Raw genomic sequence first — 13215 nt, 5'->3', positions numbered from 1 at the left:
ACTATAATTTTTCTCCGTAGTATAAGAGTCGAAGTTATTTTATTAAATGTTTTGTAAATTTAAGTCAAGCGACTTGTGCAAGACATTTTGGAGGGTAGATTGACATTTTTTTAATGAATTTAAGGACTTGCTATTTTGGAAAAAACACTCTAAGGAGTTAACTTTAGGGGGGAAATTGATAGAATTTAAAGTCTAATCAATGTTAAGCGCTCGTAGGTGAGTAAATGACAGTAGAACATTTTAAAGTGTGTTACGTTCAAGTAACGTGATTTCAGTTGATGAAAGTTTGAATGTAATACTTGCAAAATGGAGAAAATTGACAGTTATTAATAATTTAAAGATGTTTTTTTTCTTTCTTCAAAAACAATTTAGAGATGTAATTTCACTCAAATAAAAAGGGTTAACTACATTTTACACCTTCAAGTTTGAGGTGATTTTAAAAATGGGCTATGAGATTTCAATTTTCTCATGTTACGTCATGGGATTTTAAAAGTATATCAAATTTTTTTCTTTTGTCTCTTTGAACCTCTAATCATCCAATTCAATTTTCTCATGTTACATCATGGGATTTTAAAAGTATATCAATTTTTTTTCTTTTGTCTCTTTAAACCTCTAATCATCCAATAAATTGATGAGTTTTTTGTCAATGTGTGCAAATGCAACTCACATGTTAGCTTATACAAGAGTTTCAAACTCATCGCGTCATCAATTTAATATTTGCCATACAAATAATCAAATTAAAGACACATATTAATACAATTTTAATATTTTAAGGTGCAATATGAGTAATTTGAGACATGTGCCCCATTTTGAGAATCATTTCAAACTTGAAAGGTGTAAAATGCACTAACCCAATTTAATGACAAATCAACAATTTACATTAATTTCATATCCCTCGTTTTGAAGTGTTTTTAAAAGGTAATGCTAAAGAGACTAAATTTGTAAACTAATTATAAATTAAATGATATGGAAGCTAACGATTGGATTATTACTTAAGCGATGATAAATGTGCTCATCTTTATTGGTGACACATCATTTAGTTTGCAAATTTTGTCTACAAATTCAATCTTTCTAGCATTACCCGCTTTCAAAATGACTGAAAATGTTTTTATGAGAATAATTTTAGAACCAATTCTTAATAAAAATACAAACGAATTATGAAAAAAATATTTATATACTTTATTCCAAAAGCACCAATTTGGAAGGTAAATTTAATATTTCAGTGACACTAAATTCGTTTCATCCATAAATATCGTGAGTTGGGTTGGGCTCAAAATTTGATTGAAAGTCAAGAGAATGAAAATGGAAAATGAAAAAAAATCAGAATATATATAAAAAGAAGAAAAGTAGCTTCTGCTGCTGCCTCTCTCTCTAGACTTAAAACCTCAGGAGAGAGAAAGCAATTTGTTGGTGCAATGGCAGGAGTAGCAGGTGCAGGCGCAGCCTCAACCTCAACGCCATCGTCGCCAGAAGAGGAGATAACGCTGACGGTGAAGTGGAGCGGAAAGGAGTACACCGTTCGAGTGTGCGGCGACGACACGGTGGGCGAGCTGAAACGCCGCATCTGCCAACTCACCACCGTCTTGCCCAAACGTCAAAAGCTTCTCTACCCAAAACTCCTCCCATCCAAGCTCGCCGACGACACCGTTTTGCTCTCCTCTCTTCCCTTCAAGCCCTCCCAAAAGATGACCATGATCGGGTAAGTCTCCGTCTATCATTTGCCCATGTTTAAATGCCTCTATATTTATGCACACCAAGTGTCTGATAAAATGTTTCTGGAATGGAATTGAATCAGTACCATGGAGGATGATATTATAGTGGATCCGGTGGAGTCTCCAGAGATTGTTGACGATTTTGAGATTGCCCAAGATGAAGCTGTTGAGATTAAAGATAAGTTTGCCAATAAGTTGAGGAGGCGTGTCGATCAATATAAGGTTAAGCAGTTTCCGTCTTTCACTTTTGATTGCAGATGAATGTGATTACTGCTTTGTTTTTATGTATTTTTTTATTGTGTGAATTGGATTGTAGATTGAACTTCGAAATCCTTGCCGGGAAGGAAAGAAACTGCTTGTGCTGGATATTGATTATACTCTGTTTGATCACCGGTCCACAGCAGAGAACCCGCTTCAACTTATGCGGCCTTGTCAGTTGTTCCTTCTTCATATGAAATTTCTACTTTTCAAGAGTCTTCATGTGTGTCTTTCATTTGACTTTACACACATTGTGTTTTGTAGTTCTTCACGAGTTTCTTACAGCTGCTTATTCGGAATATGACATCATGATATGGTCTGCAACTAGGTAAGTTGTCAATTACAAAATGCAATGCTAAGAGAATTTTATAACAAAGATATATTCCCCCTTTTGTTTCAGTGTTATTAAGTATCATGCTCATTTTCTAAACGTGCTTAGGCGACTGTTGTATAGCATTGGATGTGCATTGTTTGGATGTTTCCGTATCCTGTAATAAACTCTCATTTATAGTTACTCGCACATAGATTTCCATGGCTTCAATTGAAGCAATTAAACACCTCGATTTCAGCATGGATACTAATATAGCCATTTACCCAAATTCAATCATTATAAAATTGAATTCAATTTTGAAATGGGATCGTTTCGTTTCAATCTTGTTGAATTGATTTTGCCTTTTTCTTTCTATTCTTTTCTGTTCTTTGACAGAAATTTCTTTGAAATTGGTATATTACCTTCCTTTTTTCTATTATCTCTTGTCAGATGAATTGTTTGAATCACGAGTAAAAGAAACTGCATATGTAGAATCAAAGGAAAACTAATGAAAAGGGTTTCAAAACTTTGAGTTTTAATAATAAGGACAAAACAAAGGGTAAAATGAATAGTACCAGGTTTAACTTTTTAGTGTAAAAATGTGGTTTTTCGTTAAAGTGAACAGTACCGTGGGCTTTTCGTTAGAACTCCCTAAAATCAATAATGTGTTAGCATCAAAGTAGATGAGATCTAATCTGTTATAGTAAGGTCTACTATGTTATGTTGCTAGACGTTAAGTTTGGACTACAGATTTTGAAGAGGTTATGCTAAATATGTGTGTTAGAGAAGATGTTTATGTTGAAAAGTGTAATGAATTTGAGAGATCTTCTGTATATTTCTTTTCATTACTCAAGTATCAACTCTTTCAGAAAGTAAATGACTCTTTACAAATTTAGGGTTTTTTTCGCCTTACATACAAAAGAGTTAAGTTCAAGTTGAAGTGAATATGCATCAATCCTTTTGTCTTCTTCCCATCTTTGTTTTGTGTGATGGGCCTGATGGCATATGTGAAAGATTAAGTAGACTAGCAAGTCTAGAGCTTCAAATTTCTTTTTCTGATTGTAGATTACAGGGAATTGTGATGATAATAATAACTATGGGCTTTATATTAAGTTCAGTAAACAAATTGGGTTATGTGCACCTGTGTAGTAATTCATATATGTTTCATTTCTACAGCATGAAATGGGTTGAATTGAAGATGAGTCAGCTTGGAGTGCTCAGCAATCCCAACTACAAAATCACAGCTCTTCTAGACCATATGGCAATGATCACAGTTCAATGCGAGTCTCGTGGAACCTTTGATTGCAAGCCATTAGGCTTGATTTGGGCTAAGTTCCCTGAGGTATGGAACAATGTACTTGTTAACCATCGTTTTTTGCTCATTTTCCCTTTTATTTCTTTATAAATTCTGAATGATGTTGAGAGTTTGCTATCTCCTTTGCATATCATATGAAGATAAATACTATCATTTATAAATTTCCCCATTACGACTTACAGGGGGATTTTTTAAAATTGTTTTCAAATTTTCTGGATGGAATACCATCATTTTAAGAGTCTCAGACATGGTAATGATTTTGTCTTTTTAGTAATAGTAGTTAGTTTGGGACGGGTTAAATTTCAATGTCTGGTATGCATTTCATTTGCTGTCTAACTTTCAGTTGACTGATGACTAGCAATTTCTTGTTATACTCAGTTCTACAGTTCAAAAAACACCATAATGTTTGATGATCTGCGAAGAAACTTTGTGATGAACCCCCAAAATGGTTTGATCATCAAGCCATTCAAGAAGGCCCATTCTAGCCGAGACAGTGATCAGGAGCTCTTGAAGCTCACAACATACTTGCTTGCCATTGCAGAACTTGATGACTTGAGCAACCTTGATCACAATAACTGGCAGTCATTTTCTGAGGACAATGTCAAAAGACGTCGGCATCAATGATCCTTAAAGGTATCATTTCTTTTATCGTTCTTGCAATTTTATTGTTTTGTTTTTTCGTGGATTATCATATTCTCCGTGTTTGCAAGCAATATAATATAATGTAATGTCCCATCTAATACCTTCTGTCAAAACCAGGATTGCCGATATTCGCTCCATCTCAGGGATGAACTGAGTTAACCTGAAGCCCGTGACAGGAATTCATCAAAAACTGAGACTCACTATTTCCATATCTGTATAAATTTCTTCTTAAATTTTTGCACATATTGTTTGTGCTTCCAGGGCACTGTGGGGTTCACTAGATATACCTATATATCTGCGTATAAGCATCGATAACGACGTTAGCGTGTTCTCTTGACATGAGCAACCTTGTCTCTAAAATGGTTGCAAACATGGAATGAACATAGGGATGGTACTTGGATATTTGTTTCTATGCTGATTTTCTCATGAATTTTGTTTTTCTAGTCTCTGAAATCTGGTGAAGCTTATAACCCTTTATGTTATATTTTCGTTAAATTTGAATCTGGAAATTTCTTTTATTTTCAGGCTTATTTTTCATGTGGTTGCCCCCTAAAAAATAATAGAAACAATTTTCATATATTTTTACGAATGTGTTAGTGCGTTGTGTTTTTTGTCCTTGCATCAAACTATGACCTACATCAATTTTGAGAAAGCAATTTACATAAAATAGGTTTACCATTGTATGGCGTCCTAATACATTACTATGTGGAAAAAAAACTTGGGCATGGGAATGTGTTATTGGACAAGAGACATTACATGCCGCTGGGGCATTTCCATGTAAGTCCTCCAATTCTAGACACGAAAAGAAATCTATGTCAACTGACAATTGACATCTGTGGTATGTGCACTGAAGGTCTGTCTGCATCGAGTTTTTTGTTTCATGGTCCAATGGACATACTTAAATGTGAAAGTTCTAATTTGGTTTATTTAGTGTGAACTGGCTACAATTCTTATAAGTATGTTGTACAATCAATATTTGACGGTCAAATTTGGTTATTAGATGTTACTACATCATATCTGACCATCAGATGATGATTATACTGAGTACCAAATTCTTGAGCACGTGAACCGAAGATGATTGTAATCATAATATAGATCATAGTTTTCTTGTCAGAATGACATATTTTCTTTCTAGTTGGTGTGGGCAATAACTTTTAAACTCAAAATTTTTATTTATTTGGACTTTTTTTTAGTGAACGATATTATCTACATTAAGGGGTGAGGGAGTGGACTAAGCCATAGCGGGCCAACAATAATGTGTTTCAAATTTGTTTTTGAGAAGAATCGAATCTAAAACTTTTCACTTACAAGTAAAGAAGAATATCACTCGACCATAGTACTAAGTAACTCAGATGTAACTTTGAATACACCTACAAAACATGGAGCACCAAAAGACACAAGTAAGGATCCTACATATATTCAGGTTCCAATTCCATCATTATTATTTGATAAATTTCTTTTCTTGTCTAAATAATTTTTACCCTAAACCCTAATAAGGTCCCCTAACTAGATAGCCCAATAATGCACTGACTGGTGGAGCATATTTTATATTTGGGTAAAAAATACAAACAAATATGTATAGTGCTGTGTAGCAAGCTTGCTTATTTAGTTCAAGTTTCATCAATTAATTAAAAACATGATGTGTATAAATAGAGGAATCTTACTTAATTATTAATTTTTAATTAATGGGGTCAAAGAGTTAGCTAGCTATACATCGCATGAGAAATTTTTTATTATGCTCAGAACACGGGTAGTAGACCACGTATCATTATATAAGTGGAGGAAAGTATTATTTTTTAAGTTGTTAATTTTTTAACATAAATATCTCATTACTTATATAGTGACACGTGATATACCATCCCGTGTTCCAAACATACTGAAAAATCTCTCTATATCGCAATGAAAGATTTTTCAATGTGCCGAAAACCAAGAATGGTACTTCATATTGCAATATACAGCAGTGATCCAGCACTAGTGACTGTGACTGAGTTACTAATTTAGAAATTGATCATCGTCATCTGCGTTATCTCACACTAATAACAAATTACATACGAAAAAAAAGATTAATTAGCTTTTTGAGAAGGGAATTGTTATTAATACTCCAAAAATCAGTCCACACTCTAAACTTTCTATATTAGGAAAGAAAAATACACTTGTGAGGACTGTAGAATAAAATTTTTAAAGTGCCAATAACAGTTTCCTTTGAGAATATAATCTCTCTCATGTGTCTGGATATATACCAGTGCAGTTCAATTTGGAGATTTTGAATTTGGAGAAAAGATGAACCTGCTCTTGGTTTTCATCTTCTCTCTCATCAACTCCTTCGGATTATCATGTAAGTAACTAGCTACCTCTCTCTCTCTCTCTCTCTCTCTCTCTAAGATTTTTGTTTAATTCCTTTGTTGAAATTTTGGTGATAATATATGATGCAGATGGGTATGATCCATTAGATCCATATGCCAACATAACAGTCAGATGGGATTTTCTGCAGCAAAGTGGAAGCTCATCCGACGTACGTACGTGAGTTTTTGTTATTTCATTTCATTGCACTGCATTGCCAGAAGAGAAAACTTGCAGTCCGTCACTTGAGATATTTGTCTAGATCCTGTATTTTGTGACCTGAATTTCCAAATCGCCCCACAGGACCAGGGAGTTTTTAACATACATATACACTTAATCTCTCGTGAAGTATTCTTGATTAAAAAAAAAAAAAAGAATATATGAAGAAATATTTTATTGCTTTGGATTTTGGTTATTTTTAACAGTTCACACATGAAAAAAAATGTGCGGGTGAGTAAAGCTCCCACTGTTAGTAGGGCTTCCACGACAATTATGTGGCATTTGCGATATGTGGACGTTGACAAAGGTTGCATTTACTGAGATAATTTTAATGACCATTTGTTGTTTCGTCACGATAAATATTTGACATCTTTTCTTGTAGTGAGGGAGGTCTCAAACCGATGTTGGGCAATTAAAAAACCACCTAATTATTGCAGATAATTGCAAAACAGAATCCTTTCTACTGGGTTTGGTTAAGGAGATTTAAACTGAGCATCCGTATGAAGAATATTTACAACATTTTTCTTTTGAAAATTATTATTTCAGATTAAAGTATCGATATACAACTTCCAGCAGTTTCGCCACGTGGACCGGCCCGGTTGGAAGTTGGGTTGGACATGGAAAGGTGATGAAGTGATATGGGACATGTGGGGAGCTGAGGCCACTGAGCAAGGAAACTGCTCCAAGTTCAAAGGTTCACCAGACCTTCCTCATTGCTGTAAAAAGAAGCCGGTGATTATCGATTTGTTGCCCGGAGCCCCTTTCAACAAGCAGTACTTCAATTGCTGCAAGGGAGGAGAGCTCTCTTCCATGATCCAAGACTCTTCCAAGTTCGGATCTTCTTTTGCGATGAGCGTCGGATCCTTTGCCGGGAAAGACATAGTTATGCCCACCAATTTCACCCTTGGACTCCCTGGTTACACCTGCGGCATGCCATTCCAAGTCCAACCGACAAAGTTTAGTCATGATGGCCGTCGATGGAAGCAAGTACTCGGTGAGCATTCAAAACTTTCACTTAGTATATAGCTCTCATATAACTTAGAGCGTTTATTACAAAAGGTTTGCAAGAAGTAGATAAAAGCGTCTGTTAAAATTTTTATGGCTACAAAAGAACGTCTTGGTGTATTAGATAACTAGAATTACTTTCTTACGAAGTTTGGACGCAAAAGTGCTTCTTACAGTGACAGAAGCACTAATTAAAGCATTTCTGGGGTATTGGCTGGATAACTAAAATAAGGTTTCGCAAAGTTTAGGCAAATGTTTTTAGGGTGACGAAAGCACTTTGAAACGCTTCTTGGAGAAGCAATTTTTTTTTTTTTTTCAAAAAGCATTTTCAGTTCCATAATAAACTAGAAGCACTTGGCTATTTGTGAAATGTTTTAGGGTTTAGTGAGAGTTAATTTTATTTGTGTAACATGTTTGATGTGGTTTTATTGCAGAGACATGGAATGTGACCTGTATCTACTCCCTGATCAGAGCATCACCTTCTCCAAAGTGCTGTGTTTCCTTGTCCGCGTTCTACAGTAGCACCATTGTTCCGTGCCCCAAGTGCAGCTGTGGATGCCAAGGACTTCCCGGAGTGAAATGTGTGAGGTAAGAAAGATCTAGGTTATTGATACTCTAACAAAGAAATATGAAACTAAAACATGTTTTGATGATTTAAAGCAAACTTTTCTGAAACATTTACAAAGAACTTAAACAACTTTGGGACATTTTATTCGAGTCTTTGAAGTTTTTATTTGTCTTTGTTGGTAATAGTTGCTTTTAAGAACCTTGTGTCTTATACTTTGTGCTTCAATATTTCTTTGGTATTCTCTACAATGAATCAATTTTTGTGTATACTACAAATCAGCAGGCCAGGTGAAGAATCTCCACCTCTTCTGCAACTTCCGCATGCGCATGAGACTGAAGAACCATCACCTTTGGTGACTTGTTCGCGGCACATGTGCCCAATAAGAGTACATTGGCATGTCAAGCAGAGTTACGAGGAGTACTGGAGGGTCAAGATTACAATCACCAATTACAATTTTGTTAAAAACTATTCTTACTGGACCTTAGTCGTTCAGCACCCGAATCTGCAAAGCTTGACTCAGCTTTTCAGCTTCAACTACCACCCTCTCAATCAGTATGGAACCATAAGTAAGTTAAACGAACCGAAAGCCCCATAATTTGTTCTGTTTAGAATACACAACTTTGCAAATAACATTGAGCTGCATTTGCTTTCTACAGATGATACAGGAATGTTTTGGGGAATCAAATACTACAACGACCTGTTACTCACTACGGGGAAGAATGGGGTCGTGCAGACAGAGATGCTACTGCACAAAGATGCAGGGACTTTCACTTTTAGAGAGGGATGGACTTTTCCTAGGAAAATTTCATTCAACGGGGATGAATGTGTGATGCCCCCTCCGGACGAGTACCCTAGACTTCCAAATGCGGCTCCTAGTGCGACAGCATCAAAGCTTTCCATTGTAGCTTTCATCTCGTTAGGGATCCTTGTAGCTGTGTTCTGACATATTGTCTGAAGAGTTAATGCTGGTGATCTTAGATTCATTACTTGTAGGAAATTCGTTTTTGGTTTTCTAGCACCGTTGAAATTCGAAAAACCATGTCTGCAGTTGTTAAACTTGCGATTAATTAAAGTAGTAATGTTGTAATATTCAATGGTATATATATTTTACCAGACAAGTTTCACTGTATATATATATTTTGACAATGCAATGGCAGACCAGTCTTAAACCAGAATTTATAGGTTGGTGATTGCAGCCATTAAGGGTCACCTTAGCCAAATTCCCTACCCCCAATATCTGTTGAAACCTAAGTTAATTCCATCCTTTCAACTTCATCTTTCTTATTGGTCAAATCAACGGCTAGTTCTAATCTGACTACATTCGATATTATCTACACTAAAGGATGAGTGATAGGCTAAACCTCACAATGGGCTAGCCATAAAAGGGAATTCTATTTTAGTTTTGTAGCAACTTCAGAAATATGAAAACCATGTACCACGTTTGTGTACTTACATTTATTTAATCTCAAAATTAATCTGTTTCCATACATTTTCATTATATATATATATATATATATATGTCAAACCAAATTTATTAGCATTATGCAAATCTAGCCATTTTTTTACAACTGAACACACCTGGCCTCCTATTTTTTTATTCAGCGTAGTGGAGTTTTAGGATTCATACAGTCGATTCCACTTGATGAAATAAAGCTTTGTTGTTTTTGATGTACTCAAAGTACAACTGAACAAAATTATTTGGACAAAAGCATTCGCGATAAATTTATTAGGATGTCATTACCAATCAAAGCTAAAGCAGAATGACCAACTTCCAACAATGAATTAATGGAGCTAAAATTATGAAACAATATATCGCTAATTGATCTCTAAACAAAAACTTAAGGTCAAATTCATTTATTGCCAAAAAGATGAACCAATCAAAATAATTACTATTTTCCAAAAAGAAAAATCAAACTAAACATTGGTAGAAGTTCGATAACCAAGGATTAGATCCATTCATCCACCAGATGATGACGTCCTTAATGAAGTCTTCTGTGATTCTGAGATTGAAATCCATGCACTTGGAAGCATTGGACATTTCACAGACGCCGGAGGCCTTGATTGAGTGGCTGAAGTACTAGTAGTCGTCGTAGTATTTATTGGGTTTTGAGAGGGGGGATTCTGCACGTCATGAGGGTTCTGCTCATCAAAATTCGCAGGCTTCAAATGGTGCGGTGTTTTTCTTGAGCTTGACTCAGGCCGGGATAAATTTCGATTTTGTTTTTCAGCATATAGCTTGTATCTGTCCATGGAGTCAATCCTCAGTGTCGAGGCTTGTATCTTGGCTTCGAGTGAAGCGATGAGTACAGTCAATTCATCTTGTGAAAACTGGTCTATTCGAGGATCCCATGTTGGGTACTTGTCTTCAGAAATCTGTTTATTGCCCGGTTTATGAAGTTCGGGATCAACATGAGCATCATCATCGTCATCACTATCATCACCATCATCATTATCATCGTTGTCACCATTATTGTCATCTTTCTCATCTTTCTTCTTCCTGGCCTCATAAAAATCAGACAAATCGAAGTTTCTCTTGGAAAAACCAGGGGCAGCAGTATCCCTGGAGGCCTTGTACCTGTCGAGAATGCGATTGAATTCAACTGGATCTTGTGGCCACGTCTCCGGTTGAATTGGCCTGATGTCCTTGTTTTGATCAGCTTCGTAGACAATCAAGGCTACATCAATGTCGCAAAGTTTGGAAAGCTCGTCGGCCTTCTTGTATACATTTTTCTTTCGCTTCCGGAAGGCCATCTTTCGAGCACTGTCATTGGGTATGAGTTCCAAGCTTCTTCTTGTAGGAGCCACCATCTTCTTCTGCTCGATCTTCTCCGCGATCTCTCTGAAATTCCAAATTCCGAATTCTAAATTGTAAGTAATACACAATGAGCAAGAAAATAGGGTGGTGATTGAGTTGTATATAGAGGGAGGGAAGTACGGGAAGAGGTGCATGTTGTACAAGGAAACCAAATTCGAATAGGAAACAAAAATTAAACTGAGAAAACTAGTTTCCAAATATATCAGGAGATCATGATTCTATTACTTGATTTACACGTCATCGACATTCTGATCTTTAATTTCCTTTTTTCCCCATGTACAAAACCCTTATTTTAAAGAAAAAAAAAATTAATCTTTTCCTTTTTTTTCCCGAGGGAAGATAATAATGGCATCCGGTTTTTTTTTTTTTTTTGGTAAATTGTAATAATGATCCCTTAACTTGAACTCAATTAGAGTAATGGTCTCTCAATTAAAACTCAATTACCATTGATCCCTCAGCTCATCAAAACGTGCAGCTGTAGTCCCTCAACTAAAAATTCATTACCATTGATCCCTCAACTATAATCCAACTAGAAAAATGGTCCCTCAACTATAATCCAACTTGAAAAATGGTCTCTCAACTTTAATCCAATTAGAGCAATGGTCTCTCAACTTTAACCCAATTGTAGTAATGGTCCTTCAAACATAACTCATTTTGACAAAATCCTAATGAAGTTGACGAAAATGACCATAGCTACACGTTTTGATGAGTTGAGAGACCTCAATTGTAGCAATGGTTCTTCTAACGTAACTTATTTTGACAAAAGTCTAACGAAATTGACGAAAAGGACCATAGCTATACATTTTAATAAGGGATCAATGATAATGAACTTTTCGTTAAGGGACCATTGTTACAATTTACTCTTTTTTTTTATACAACGATATTCAATTTAAGGAGAGGAGGATTGGGTTAGGCCACACAATAGGTCAGCCACTAACTAGATATCGAATTCAACACAAGTATAAGGCATTTTTATTCAAAATTGTCTCTGAGATTGACATATCTTCACTTTGGTTCTTGATATTTGAAATAGGTGTAAGTGATCTTGAGTTTGTCCACCGTCAAACATTTTAGTCATTCCGTGAAAATCTTTATTACAGAAGAACCAAAATGACAAAAATACCCTTAACTCAATAAACAATGGGCCAAATGATTTAACAAAAATTAAGGGTACTTTTATCATTTTGGTCCTTATTTAACATAGATTTTTCACGAAATAAACAAAATGATTGACAGTGGACAAACTTATTGACTACTTCTATTGATTTTAAATTTCATGGACCAAAGTGAGGAGTTATGCCAATCTTAGAGACCATTTGGCTAAAAAGCCAAATATCATATCTCATCGCTATTCATGTGTGATGAACTTGAAACCCCGCAATTACAAGTGAAGAGGAACAGATAAATTTTCATATTTTACCCATACCACCGCACGTCACCACATATTTTTTTTTTTTTTTCCATCTCAAGTAACCATATTTGACCTGGGAGTTGCTTACTGATCAACGTGTTTTATTAGCTATTACAATGTGGTTATTATGGTACGAGTAGAAGGTGGATTGGGTGCAACTTGCCACCCGGGGTGGAATTTTCGCAATTGATGGAGGATTCTTACCTCTTGCTGTTGAGTCGGACTCGATAATGGCTGTTCAAATGAATTTGCAACAGGCCAACATATTGTGTTTAATTTGAACTCACATTATCTGCAGCGAAATACAGTGAAGGTGGATGTCTGTATCGAAGATGAAACAACTACATGCTGAAACCGCCCAGATGTACAAGACGCACTTCATCATGCTCGGCTTACTAGAGTCACAAATTGGACAGTTTGCAGCAACTAATCATCTCATTTTAATTACCAGGATAACTTTATCAAGAACGAAAGCAGAAGCGAAATAACCGACTTCCAACAGTGAATTAATTGAAATAAAATTGCAAAACAATCGCAAATCTCTAAACAAAACTAAACATTAGTAGAAGACTAGAAGTTCGATAACCAAGGATTAGAGATGGTGTCCTTAATTAATCTTC

General features: G+C 35.6%; 3 protein-coding genes across 4 annotated transcripts; 2 read left to right on the top strand and 1 right to left on the bottom strand.

Annotated features, from left to right (window-relative positions):
• Positions 1–1341: 1341 nt before the first annotated feature.
• Positions 1342–4755, top strand: LOC103937619 (ubiquitin-like domain-containing CTD phosphatase). Its single transcript, XM_009347568.3, has 7 exons — positions 1342–1699; positions 1796–1934; positions 2029–2143; positions 2235–2298; positions 3457–3622; positions 3974–4228; positions 4355–4755. The coding sequence occupies exons 1-6, from the start codon at positions 1416–1418 to the stop codon at positions 4217–4219; spliced, it is 1014 nt and encodes a 337-aa protein (XP_009345843.1). The 5' UTR covers positions 1342–1415; the 3' UTR covers positions 4220–4228; positions 4355–4755.
• A 1744-nt stretch (positions 4756–6499) lies between these two features.
• LOC103937618 (COBRA-like protein 6) lies at positions 6500–9498 on the top strand. 2 transcript variants are annotated; one of them, XM_048587283.1, is made up of 6 exons: positions 6500–6572; positions 6670–6749; positions 7343–7790; positions 8236–8389; positions 8652–8935; positions 9026–9498. In XM_048587283.1, the coding sequence occupies exons 1-6, from the start codon at positions 6518–6520 to the stop codon at positions 9310–9312; spliced, it is 1308 nt and encodes a 435-aa protein (XP_048443240.1). In that variant the 5' UTR covers positions 6500–6517; the 3' UTR covers positions 9313–9498. The 2 variants fall into 2 exon arrangements, with proteins under 2 accessions (XP_048443240.1, XP_048443239.1); XM_048587282.1 differs by having other exon boundaries at positions 8649–8935.
• Positions 9499–10325: 827 nt separating this feature from the next.
• On the bottom strand, positions 10326–11177 carry LOC103937628 (agamous-like MADS-box protein AGL82). The gene has a single exon (XM_018645073.2). The coding sequence runs from the start codon at positions 11175–11177 to the stop codon at positions 10326–10328; it is 852 nt and encodes a 283-aa protein (XP_018500589.2).
• Positions 11178–13215: the final 2038 nt, after the last annotated feature.

This window comes from the organism of the source record quoted next, unplaced genomic scaffold, assembly GCF_019419815.1.
Source record: "Pyrus x bretschneideri cultivar Hongxiangsu unplaced genomic scaffold, Pyrus_bretschneideri_v1 Contig265, whole genome shotgun sequence".
Lineage (NCBI taxonomy): Eukaryota > Viridiplantae > Streptophyta > Magnoliopsida > Rosales > Rosaceae > Pyrus > Pyrus x bretschneideri.
The sequence above is the reverse complement of the archived record's forward strand: the minus strand, read 5'-3'. Positions and strand labels throughout refer to the sequence as shown.